The sequence below is a fragment of the Podarcis filfolensis genome, assembly GCF_964270895.1.
Source record: "Podarcis filfolensis genome assembly, chromosome: 2".
NCBI lineage: Eukaryota > Metazoa > Chordata > Lepidosauria > Squamata > Lacertidae > Podarcis > Podarcis filfolensis.
Window position 1 is genome coordinate 80,783,057 of NC_139605.1, and position 13,283 is coordinate 80,796,339.

A 13,283-nucleotide genomic window follows, 5' to 3' on the forward strand; every position below is an offset into this window, starting at 1 on the left:
ACTCTCCTATATCTGGGGCCCCTTCTACTCATTCTTCTGAATTGAGCCCTGGACATCTGCCTCCAAATCTCGCACCAATGGCACTGCTATATTAATGTGGGGTGTGGGCACTGGAGGTCTACAGTAAGCTGATCACAGTTACCGTATTTTTCGCCCTATAGGACACACTTTTCTCCCTCCAAAAATGAAGGGGAAATGTGTGTGCATCCTATGGGGCGAATGCAGGCTTTTGCTGAAGCCTGGAGAGCGAGAGGGGTCGGTGCGCACCGACCCCTCTCGCTCTCCAGGCTTCAGGAAGCTATCCACAAGCCGTGGGAGAGCTGCGCGACTTGTGGAGAGCTGCCTGCACCCTGAAGCCTGGGGGCGCACTGAGCTCAGCGCCCCCCAGGCTTCGTACTTCGCGCAGCTCTCCGCAAGCCGTGGGAGGGCTGCGCAAAGTCGCGCAGCTCTCCCACGGCTTGCGGAGAGCTGCCTGTTCTGGGGGCTGGGGTCGGGGGAAGCTCGGGTTTCCCCTGCTGCAGCCCCACGCCTGGGGGGGAAAATAATTTTTTTTTCTTTATTTCCCCCCCAAAAAACTAGGTGCGCCCTATGGGCCGAGAAATACAGTATAGGTCACATGAGAAATTGTTTCACTGGCAAAGGGGTTATGTATAGGGCATTTTAAAGTGAATTTGATGCAACCTATGTTTTTAAGTTTTTCATGTTATCTACACATCATCATCCAAATGGCAGCGCCCCCATTTAATTTGCATTTCCCAATCTATTGATAATGCAGTAATGGAGGTGGGAAATCTGGCATAAAATAGCATGTAACCCACTGAAGTGCATTGTGTGGCTGGTTTGTTGTTTTTTTAACATGGGTAAAGCTATTTTTCTCAGTGCTATTTATTTCCACATCCCCTATTCCCATTTGCTTGTTGTCTGAGCACAATCTAGCTATTTTATTTCAACGGTCCAAAGGAAAGGTAGCATGCCTAACTTCACCAGTTGCTGCTGGAGGCATGTCCACTTTAGTTTAATCTTCTAAAACAGCTGTTTTGTGTACAACCGCTCTTGCACTATTCCACAGACAAAACATTTTTTAAAATAAAGATGGGACATATGCACAGGTAAACAAATAGCTATGTGCATGCTCACAATGGACCTTGGGTTTCCAGAAGGTAAAGTTCATAAACAACAACAACAACAACAACAACAACAATAATAATAATTTTAATAATTTATTATTTATACCCCGCCCATCTGGCTGAGTTTCCCCAGCCACTCTGGGCGGCTCCCAATCAAGTATTAGAAACAATACAGCGTTAAATATTAAAAACTTCCCTGAACAGGGCTTCCTTCAGATGTCTTTTAAAGATAGGATAGCTACTTATTTCCTTCACATCTGAAGGGAGGGTGTTCCACAGGGTGGGCGCCACTACCGAGAAGGCCCTCTGTCTTGTTCCCTGTAACCTTACTTCTCGCAATGAGGGAACAGCCAGAAGGCCCTCGGCGCTGGATCTCAGTGTCCGGGCTGAACGATGGGGGTGGAGACGGTCCTTCAGGTATACAGGACCGAGGCTGTTTAGGGCTTTAAAGGTCGGCACCAACACTTTGAATTGTGCTCGGAAACGTACTGGGAGCCAATGCAGATCTCTCAGGACCGGTGTTATGTAGTCCCAGTGGCCACTCCCAGTCACCAGTCTAGCTGCCGCATTCTGGATTAATTGCAGTTTCTGGGTCACTTTCAAAGGTAGCCCCATGTAGAGCGCGTTGCAGTAGTCAAAGTGGGAGATAACTAGAGCATGCACCACTTTGGTGAGACAGTCCGCGGGCAGGTAGGGTCTTAGCCTGCGTACCAGGTAGAGCTGGTACACAGCTGCCCTGGACACAGAATTAACCTGAGCCTCCATGGACAGCTGTGAGTCCAAAATGACTCCCAGGCTGCGCACCTGGTCCTTCAGGGGCACAGTTACCCCATTCAGGACCAGGGAATCCCCCACACCCACCCGCCCCCTGTCCCCCAAAAACAGTACTTCTGTCTTGTCAGGATTCAACCTCAATCTGTTAGCCGCCATCCATCCTCCAACCACCTCCAGGTACTCACACAGGACCTTCACCGCCTTCACTGGTTCTGATTTAAAGGAGAGGTAGAGCTGGGTGTCATAAATCACAAGCCCCAATCTTAATTACATTTTGCCTCATTTTACATTCCTGTGCTTTCAGTGGCTTTTCATCAGCAGAAATAAAGAAACATTTCATACAAATCCTTCTTCCCAGGATGGTGTTTTTATATGGAAAGGGAACACTATGGCTGATAAGCCTGGACTTCTATGTGACAAAAGTGTCTTAGTGATGAAGCTAATCCAAAAGGGCTAGACTAGTTCTGTCTAGGGACCAATCTAGTTTCCAGCAGCGGCCAACCAGATACCCAGCAGCCTAGCATAGTAACCAACACTCATTTTCCTGAATCACTTACTCTGGCCAGCCTTCTCCTGTAGATACAGTGAAAAGAGTAAGGAGCGCCCACAACACGTTGTCATAATGGAACTCATATTTCTTCCATTCTCGCTTCTCAGCCTTCACGTCATCCTTCTCATAGACTAAGTACTCTCCCCTGATGAAGGAGATCAAGAGAAACATTCAGGGACATGCTACAACAATGAAGTGGACAATTTAGCAAGGATATGTTATGGTGCAAATGGTTGCTTTGCCAGTGATTGGAGCTTCAGTCTCTGTGTGAATATAAGGAGTGTCTGAACCTTTTATTCATGTTCTCACACAAAAGTTAATCCAGATAGTTAATGATCACACTTTAGCGGGTATAACAGCCTCATTTCAGGGTGCTTAAGTGGAGCTGATTCACTTAGCTCTAACACAATAGCTCTTAATAGGTCTGATCTATATAAACCACAGTTACTTCATTAACTTGACTGACACTGATGTACACCAGTTTAAGATTTGGCTGTGTTATTAGTAAGATAATAACTGAGCTATGCTGTGATTTCACTATGGATCTGGGTTATTTGTATTATTATTCTTGATTATATTTACTTAATGGTGAGATATAAAATCAGCATAACAAACAATACTAACAAGTACACAGCAAAATATAAACCAGGAACTACAGCATTAGAATTCATTTGCCTGCACTGATGTAGCAGGGAACGCAACATGAGAAATGCAACCTGCAAGCACCAACCTAATTTGGGTTTTGAGTCTATAACTCTAGAGAAGAGACATAAAAGTTCTTAGAAAATGTTAGAATGGGAATGGTGTCAGGGCCAGGAAGCAGAATGGTGGCAAAATGGATGGAAGCAACATACATACCTGCAATCTTTTGCAAACTCCTTGGACTCATCAGTGCAGTAGAAGAACTTGCCTTTAAAGAGCTGGACAGCCACCACAGCAAAGATGAACATGAAGAGCATATACACAATGAGAATATTGAGGACATTTTTGAGTGAGTTCACCACACAGTCAAAGACGGCCTGGAAAGAACACAGGGTTCTGGTAAGGGTTTGCTAGATAACTTATTATAATGTATATCCAGCCAACCAAAGAGGCTTAAAGAAAAATCAGCTTGCAAAAAAAAAAAAAGGACATACAACACCAAATATAAAATCAAGCTAAATTAACAATTGTATGCAGCACTAAAATATCAGCACTAAACAAATGAATAAAAACTATTTTAAGAGCTGCAGACCATAAAATTGCAGAACACAGCAATTCAATTTGATGTGAAACATTTATTAAAATAAGTAAGTAGAAATATTCAAAAGCCCTTTAAAAACAGATAGAAATCCAGTGGATTCCCACAGAGGATACTCCACTATCTTGCTTCCACCACCTCTCTCTCTTGCAGCTGCCTATATGAAAGCAGAGCCTCTCAAGGGCTGAGAAATCACTGTGGGAGCAGGCAACTTCTGAGGAAGCCAAGTCCCAAGCTGTCTGCATAACCACAGAAATACCTATTTCTTGAAAATCCTCAGCCCATCCAAAAATAATTTCAAGTTCCTCCAGAACAGAGCAATAACGTGTCCCCACAAAGAGGATTCCATCTTTTTTGCTACTTATAGATAAAGCTGTGTTAGTCTATTGTAGCAAGAGAGAGTCTAGCTCTCTTATTTATTACATAAATCTTCATGGATTAAAGTCCACTTAATCAGATGCATGAAATGTTATCCTCATTTTGCAGAATTATGGTTGGAAAACAGGCACAACTATGCTTAGGTACAGATGGACCCATTAAAGTCTGGTCCATCCCAGTTCTCACAGGTGATGGGACTAAATTCATCCCATCCCCTTTCCAGGCAGATTTTAAATGGAAAATTATTTAAAATGCACCTAGAAACACACATGTTAAAGTACTTATAAGGCAGTCTGATGGTTGCATACTCTCTCCAGTCCCCCCCCCGCCCCACCCATTTTTCTATTTATAGCTTCAGGAATAGTGTATGCAACCACGCGGAGCCTAAGCAGCTAGCATGGGGGGCTCCTTGCTTCCAATATGCATAGAGCAAGACTCCCTGGGAGCAACAGTACTTGATATCATTCTGTCACTCCCAGAGCGAACTGTATTGGGGGGAAATGGCTGTCCCAATGTTTACATGCATTTTAAAGGGAGGGAAGTTCAGAGAGGGGTTGGAGGCAGCACAGAACCTGCAGATTCCCTCATAATGGAATTCACTGCACTGTGGATTCTGAAGATGATCCAGGTCATGCATGATCTGTCTGGATTGTATAAGGGTAGGGTGGATTCTTCCTCCATCCCTAACTATGATCCAATTCAAATGACACTGAGAGATGCCTATGGAGAGAAAATACAGAAACCCCTCCCTTTGTTTCACTAGATCTCATGCATGAAAGGGTCTGAAGGCTGGGTCCAACCTTCTTCTCACTCTAACCACAACCACGTTTTCTTTCTTAAACTGTTGATTTACATCCCCCCAAAACAACAATGATTATCATCATCATTTATTTACATAGTTCCATCAATGTACATGGCTCTGACTCCATCTTTTTTTGCTGCTACCCCCAACACACCTTGAGCTTTGGCAATCGCTTGATAGTTTTGAGGGGTCTGAGGACACGCAGGACACGCAAGGATTTGATGGTGTTGATGTCTTTCCCTTTGCTGCCTCTGTAGAGAGATGTTGGGTGAGGACAGAAGAGCAAGGAAAAACAATGAGGCTTGAATCTTTACACTGTTCTAGACAGAGGACTGCCAAAGGGAGATATATACTCATGCTATCTGCTACCCTTTTTGTCATCCATATTCCTTTTAAGGTTCTGTTGTAACAGTCGCATCTACCTTTTCCAGTTACCACTCCATTCTTTCCATTCCTTAAGCTGCTTTACCCTTTTTATATGCTTTTGATTCCACCCATCACTTCATCTGTATTGGTACCCTTTCAGCACCTCTCTGTTCACCAGCACCATAGGATTTAGATCCCTTGTGAAGAATTCCTCAAGGTGCTAAGAAGTTGGAATGCTCCGTCCCAAGGCATGTGCTCCTCAAAAAAGAAAATAGCCTGGTCTAGAAGTAACATTTTCAAAGGGGGTTCAAGTATTGCTGGATGTATTCTTTAACTGTTGTTACCAGATTCACTGAGAAAGCATAGAAGGTGCTGTGAGGTGTATTGGAGTGTTACAAGGCAATGGCACTCATTGATACCAGCTGATACACAGCACTAAAGTATTCAACAGCAGTTTTCAACTCAGTTTCAATTTCCTTTAAAGTTCAAACCTTGCCAGTCAAGTTATCCTGCCTGTTTTTATGCTACCCTATATTAGTTTCCCCTCATCTCCTGCGCTACTAAAGTTGTCTTCTCCCAGTTTTGTACAATGCCAAGAATCATTACAGCCTTACTAAGGTTTACATTTCTCAGATCCTAACTGGCTATGCATTTGTGTGTAAGGTAAAGGTAAAAGGTAAAGGGACCCCTGACCATTAGGTCCAGTTGTGACCGACTCTGGGGTTGCGGCACTCATCTCGCTTTATTGGCCGAGGGAGCCGGCGTACAGCTTCTGGGTCATGTGGCCAGCATGACTAAGCCGCTTCTGGCGAACCAGAGCAGCACATGGAAACGCCGTTTACCTTCCCGCTGGAGCGGTACCTATTTATCTACTTGCACTTTGACGTGCTTTCGAACTGCTAGGTGGGCAGGAGCAGGGACCGAGCAACGAGAGCTCAGCCAGTTGCGGGGTTTCGAACTGCCGACCTGATTGGCAAGTCCTATGCTCTGTGGTTTAACCCACAGTGCCACCCGCGCTGTGTGTACATCATATCAAATGAAGGGGGGCATTTTAAAACAGGATTCTCCTAAGAATGGGGAAAATAACAAAGGAAGAAGTTGCAGCCTGAATTAATGCTCTCACTGTGCTGCTTCAGGAACTGATGCCAAAGTGAAGCAGAATATGTTGATGCTGTTAGAAACATATACTAGCTTTATGCAGATAACTATACAGAACTAACAGAACACAGAAATGTGGGAAGCCCCTTACAGACCTGCTACAAATTGACAGAATACAAAGTACACCTACAGAATCTTTATAGCCCTGAGGCATAAAAAACACATATTCAAACATACTGGGTGCTTTGGTTGTTGTTGTAGTAGTAGTTGTAGTTGTTATTATATCATGTAGTAAAGGCTTCCTGGGACTGTACTACTGTACTTCAGAATGCAGATGGGTGGCATGGCATATTTCATGACAAAAATTCTTGTATGTTGAAAGCCAGCACCACAGTAAGAATGCTTGCACATCTATGAGAATTGTTCTAGCCTATCCTTCTCCATTACACATTAGTTTTCCAATCCCAGAGAATTTTTGGTATGGGGAGAATTAAAAGTTTATTCTGAAGTAGTCCCGTCCTTGGATGACTGTTCAATATGCTTTTCCTTAACCTATCCACTGGCTCACATTCTGTTTGCATCCAGATAACCTAGAACCTTCTCTCCAGCAGTAAGATAGAATTCCATCTCTCCCTTCAGTGCACAACACACATGCAAAGGTGAGAGTATCAATATGCTAAAGTTCTTCAGTCCCATTTAGCTCCACCTTGTCAATTTTTCTTATTGGGTAAAAAGGGAAAAAGAAGACGACAAGGACATATTCCTGGAATCGATTCCTAGTTTGGAGAAATATATAATCTCTTCTCATCTTCTACAAGAAGCCACTGAAAGCCAGCCCCACCATTAGGCAGAGCAGGGCAGCTGATTTTGGAAATCATGAATATGCAGCAAATTGTTAGCTATTTAATTTCTTAATGTTGTTGTATTTTTACCAGCTGGAGTGGTAAGAGAAACTTGTATATGCCTACAAAAAAACCACTGCAAGTCCACTACAACACAGCTTTTCTAATAGCGGGTTTATTTGAGGCATCTATATAATAAATTATAGTTATAATTTAAGGAAACATTTAAGCAACATGACTGTATTACAGGAGAGCTATTATAACTACAGCTGCTTCACAGGCCCTGCTATCTAACATACACTTCTGCGAGGAGCACTCTTTCTTTTACACTTCTGATTCAACACATGTGAATAGCCTCATACTATAAAGAGAGTGGCAAAACCTTTTCTCAGAAATGCACTGCTGGAGAGATGGTTTTCAAACTTTTGAGTGAACATATATTCAATGGAGAGCCAACAAAGCCACTTGGAGAAGAGCCCCCGATTATAATCCTTCCAAAAGTCAGGCACAAAGGGAAAGAGTTCTAACTAGAGACCTCTGAGTTCTGACAGCTAGATAATCTCTCATGACACTTCTAATAAAATGACAGTTTTAGATGCCAGAAAATGCAAAACGGATGCCTAGTAGTGACATATTCCAGCTTGATCCTATTAGCACTCTCTGGCCATGACATTCCCAAACACTGTCATTTTCCAGCATAAATGTTTAACATTACTGTAAATAGCTAGCCTGCAGAACAAAGAGACAGAAGGATTGTCTGTTTGGGCATAACATATTTCCATAGTTGTGAGAATGCCCTGCTTATTTGTGTTATATCTCTATTCACCAAAAGACTTTCCTTCAAACAACAGTGAGCCCCAGGCTGTACAGCCAAGCAAACTATGCTCTCCAACTCCCTCCTTGACAGAACAAAAGAACAAGGGAGGATAGATTTTTTTTAAAAAAAAACGCCAACAACTCCCAAGCATATGTTCCAGGGCCGTTTTTGTTGCTGTTGTGTGTAGATGACAACAGGCCTCTAGGAAGTAGCACCCTGTCCTATGACTGCTCAGTGCAGTTGGATGTTCCCAAAGTCTCTAGCACGTGGGGGCTTTCTTTTTAAAGCTAATGTTATTTCTAATCACCATCCTTGTCCTTCATCCTTGACAACATTAGCATATCATCAGTTCCTGGCACAAGTAGGATTTCAATATATTTCAAGCAGGTTGCAGTAGAATGTTCTGTTCAGTGCACATCATGGCCATTGCGGAGTCCCAGAGTCCTGACAGTAAAATACAACGATCCTAACTCAGTGATGCAACCTACAACAGTACCAACTGAATGACTGATGTTTGGAGAGACGAAAGGAGCTCTAAAATGTCTTCCCTTCCAACCACATTAGCCAAAGTGATGCATAACCAAGATCACATAGATAAATAGAATGTGTACCAGAGAGTGAGTGAGAGAGAGAGAGAGAGAGAGAGAGAGAGAAAGAAAGAAAGAAAGAAAGAAAGAAAGAAAGAAAGAAAGAAAGAAAGAGAAAGAGACAGACAGAAAGACTTTACCGTGTGCTGCTCCTGTTGTGAAGTGGCAGTGAAAGGGAAGAGACAAGGAAAGTGAGTAACATTAAGAAAGAGAACACACAACATAAACCCCAAACGAACCCAATACCACATGCTGGCTCTGTTCAGGGAAGTTTCTGAACCAAATAGGTTTTTCCTGTACCCTTCTTTGGTGGCTGCCTTGAAACACAGGGTAGTAATGTGCTACAACTGTTTAGCTACAGATCTTAGGCTAAACAAGATCAAAGCCTTGGTGTTGAGAAAATCCTTCATGCCAGCTCAGTTGGAAACCTGGGAAGTTTCCAGCTTCACTGGACAAAGCATTTCTTACAAAGAAAACAAACCTGTCTGCCCTTGCTCATCCAAAAACAAACAACAAACACAAAAAACCACCTGAGGGCAAAGGGCAGCAGCCAAAGGCGCTTCAAAAAATCTTACTCATCTCTTATGTGGAGCTTACTCACATTCAGATTGTACTTGGTTTTTATTCAAGGCTTAATCTTTACCCTAAATTTACATATCCTTATTCTTTAAAGCTTTTCAGTCTTTCATTCAGCATCCATTTCTTGATGTGCTTACTTGGATTTATATACTAATTTCCACTGACATAAAAATTGAGGCGTCAAATTCCAATGGTTACACAAATCCTGACTAAGGAATGAAAATGAAGAGGAGTTTGATTGAAATATCAAGTCTTTATACCTAAGCACACTTAGTAGGGACAAAGGCTGCAATCCTAACCCCACCTAACTGAGAGTAAGCACCACTGAATTCAATAGGACATATTTTGTAGTAGGCATGGTTAGGATTTTAAGTGTGACTTGGTTCCAAATAAACATATGTGGGATCAGGTTGCATGCCTCACCACATGACATGGGAAGCTAATTAGGCTGTTTAGGTCTGGGACACTGTTTAACAATTCTCAGTCCTTACCTCTAAGCTAGTACAAATAAAAACTATTGTTTCATGAAGTTCTACTAACTTCCCTATCAAGGTGATCATTCTTTTGTCCAAATAGAGATAGCAATAGTGGTGGGGGAGGCCAAGCTCTCATCAGCACAATTTTTTTTGGACCTAGGTGGGGTAATAGCAATTATCTCGACACTCCTCCGATGATCCCAAGTTCCAGTCTAGAACAGTGGCTATGAAATGAGTTTACAATCCAGAATCTAGTTGCTTAACACACTGGTGTGGCTGCTACTGATGCAATAGTATGAATAAACGTAACGTAGTGGACTACAGAGCAGTTTATACAGTCAGATGACAGCAACACAGCTGAAAAACAATACAGACCCTTGTACATTTAATTGAAGCTGGCATGATTGGCTCAAAAACATTTTCTATATGCTGATGAAAATTTTAATGAAACTGATGAGAGATGAGAGAAGAACAAACCAGATCACCAGTGATATAGAATGCATAAGAAAGAGAGGAAAGGGAAAGTGCAGTAGAGGGTGGCAAGTTCCATCAGAGTAATAAATGACTGGGAAACACAACCACCAACAATGTCTCTGCAAAGTTGTTTGCACTGACTTTTTAAATGCCAGCTATGTCAGACATTAATCCTATTCCACCACTCTTCTATGGTGGCAATTGTCAGATTATAAAAGAAAATGAGACCCATAGTCTCCAGAAGCCCCAAATCTCTGATAAATCTGTCAGATACCCATCATCTCTACTAATGCACCCATATTCTCTTCCATGGCGCTTGCTGCCCTTATTCTTTTTGAAGCAGAAGAACTGTCCTAGTCAGATCTCCAAGGCTGAGTATATAAGCATGTGCATGTTGGATCAGTAGAATAAATGCTAATCTATTGCAAGGTGAATTCACAGCTCCCATTCTTCAGTCCTGCAGGTACAGGATCAAGTTCCATTGTGTTAAGATATTTTTAAAAATGGGATATCTGGAAGAGTGAGCTACGGCAGGCCTTAGAGACAATTACATTTTCACCCTGCTACACAACCCAGGTACATAGGCTTGCCTTACAGGGACATAGGCTTGCCTTAGTCACAAGTTCACAACACTACTGGAGCTTGCCTTTCCATGTGATGGCACTGGCTCAGTGCCACGTGCTGCATATGTGACACCTGACTAGAAACTTTAGTCACCATTCCAGGATTTCAGCCTCAGTTCTTCCTCAAGCTTGTTCTATGTCTGGCTACTTAAGAGATATGCTAGAACTGTAAGACTACCTTCACCTGAGACGCCTACAGAGGAACTCGCAGGACCATCATGACAACAAATAATCATGAATAAAAAGGACATATGGAGGGGTTCGTAAGCGAAGCATTGCGGCCTCAGGCGAGAACGGAAGGTTTAAAATGTTCACTCTGTATTCAGGCTGCTTTGCCCATCGCCTCAGGATGGAAAAAAATGTAAGAATAACATGCTGTTAAAGGTGTGTGATCTGGGAAAAGAGGCTGAAACACCTCCAGATTAAATCTCACCTGGGCATGACTGGAGACAGCAACCCTGAGACCCCAGTGCATGAGTGCAAGCACTTTTGAGGAGGCCACAGCACGTTCCTAGGTTCATGCAGAGAGCCAAAAACTATAGAAGAAAGTTGCAGATGCACGGAAGAGCTGGAAAATGGGTGCAAGGCATGCAGGTAGGGAGGAAATAAGGTGGCTATTCCAGGAGAAAGGCTGACTGCACTAATCTGGTAACCTTTGGGTTGCTGTGGAATCTCCTACCATCCTTGTGGTTTGTAGATAGAAAATATAAGATAAGGTTGCATTAATAATTTTTTTCTCATGCATCACAAGAGCCTGATGCTGAATGATGGAGTGCAGAGCACCTCAGAAAAACTGCCCATGAACTTCAAGATTTCTGGCTTTGATGAATTTTGGGATAAAGACACTAGGCAACTAACTGTTCACTAGCAGAAGCCTGCACAAGGACAACCCCAACTGCTACTGGGCTTTTCTGCTCTTCTCCCTCCACATAATCCCCAAATTGGCTTGGAGGGTGGGTACTGAGAGAACCCTCAGAACAGCACAATAGGGGAGGAGAGAGGACGTTTCATCAGGCAGCAATGCTTGCCCTGATGAAGCAATTTCCTTAGTGCTATGTTGCATTCCTCCCACTGCAAATGCATATGGAACTTCACCTGCTCGCATACTCAGAAAACCTTGTTACACTTGCCTCCACTTCACCCCCCAACTCCCCGTTTTTCTAACCACAATTTAAATGGTAAGCTCACTGGCACTGAAGGATTGTTTTTTCTTCATGGGTTGCAGTGGCAGGGCTTAACCAAATGACATGGCCACCACCACATCCACACAGCCCCACCACTCACTCCAGCCAGGGCAGAAAGGGAGTGGGAAACAAAAAAATATATGCCCTATTGCTACGCCAACTCCCAAGCTGGCATAGTGAAGAGGCCCAGATTGGGCCCATTGGCATCATGTGATGGCAGCAGGGCTAGTTCATGATCCAGCAGATCCCTTGCTGGACTGACTCTGACCTTTCCCTGTTATGGGGTTTACCCTGAATACATCCAGTGGTGATATTGCTGGTGGTAGCTTCTGCCTGACTGCCATTTGTGCAGGCACATTGAGGTACAGTGGTGAAACATCTCTGCTGGCAGGGTTGGACAGAGGCTCACCTCTGCCTCATCCAATCTCCTCTCTAGCCAAGTGGACTGGATTGCAGCTTAGGGCTCATCTGCACTTCTGCTTGTCCTGTGCCTAGAAACAGGGTGAAACTAAGCTTTATTTCACCTGGGAGCCTCAATGGTGCCCCCCCTCTGGAGCCTTTACCCAGTACAAAAACCTGGCTAGCTCCCTTGTAGCTACGGCTCTGCCTAGAAAGCACAGGGCTGAGTGGTTTTCCACTTGACCTGCTCTTTCTAGGCATGAGTCTGAGCGGTTTCCCCTTGACCCACTCCTTTCCAAGGGAACACCTGCTCTTTTGCAATAAACAGAACAAATGGCAATCTGGGGGAAATCCGCTAAAGAGCGGTTTCCCCATGAAGAAAGCAGCAGGACAAGAAAAGTGTGGATAAGCCTTTAGATTGCCATGTGTGCTAATAGAGCTATAACATGAACAAACAACAGAAGTGGCAACCTATTAGATTGTTCTTTCCTCTTCTACTACACCTTGGTCCAAGGTGTAGTATTTCTAGGAGGGAAAATGAATATAAATCTGTACCTTTAGAACTAGTTACCCTTGGAAGCAATTAAGACATTCAAATCCTGTCTAAGGTGCTCTGAATCAATCAGCACTACACACTGTGCACATCCTATTTTCAGCTGAACCGCAGACACATGACACAGGTGTGAGGTTCCCCAATACTAAGGAGTCTCTGCTTGTTTCTTCCCTTTGACTTCCTTGTTCCATGTGGGAGCAAAGGAAATCAGGAGCTGGGACCAGTTCAGTCAAGCCCTACAATAGGGATAGCCAACCTGGTGACATTTCGGTGCTTATGACTCAAATTCCCATCAGTCCCAACATAGACAATGGTCAGGGATGATGGGAGTTGTAGGTTACATTCGCACCATACATTAAAAGCACTCTTATACCACTTTAACTATCATGGCTTCCCCCAAAGAATCCTTGGAAC

General features: G+C 43.4%; 1 protein-coding gene across 2 annotated transcripts in view; it reads right to left on the reverse strand.

Annotated features, from left to right (window-relative positions):
* The window catches only part of CACNA1A (calcium voltage-gated channel subunit alpha1 A), a 253,987-nt gene that overhangs the window by 75,854 nt on the left and 164,850 nt on the right, over positions 1 to 13,283 (reverse strand). For both annotated transcript variants that reach the window (XM_083595029.1, XM_083595030.1), the window contains exons 27-29: positions 5,026 to 5,122; positions 3,310 to 3,470; positions 2,459 to 2,596 (exon numbers count right to left, since the gene is read on the reverse strand). In XM_083595029.1, coding sequence (XP_083451155.1) covers positions 2,459 to 2,596; positions 3,310 to 3,470; positions 5,026 to 5,122 — 396 coding nt within the window. The remainder of the gene's footprint in view (positions 1 to 2,458; positions 2,597 to 3,309; positions 3,471 to 5,025; positions 5,123 to 13,283) is intronic.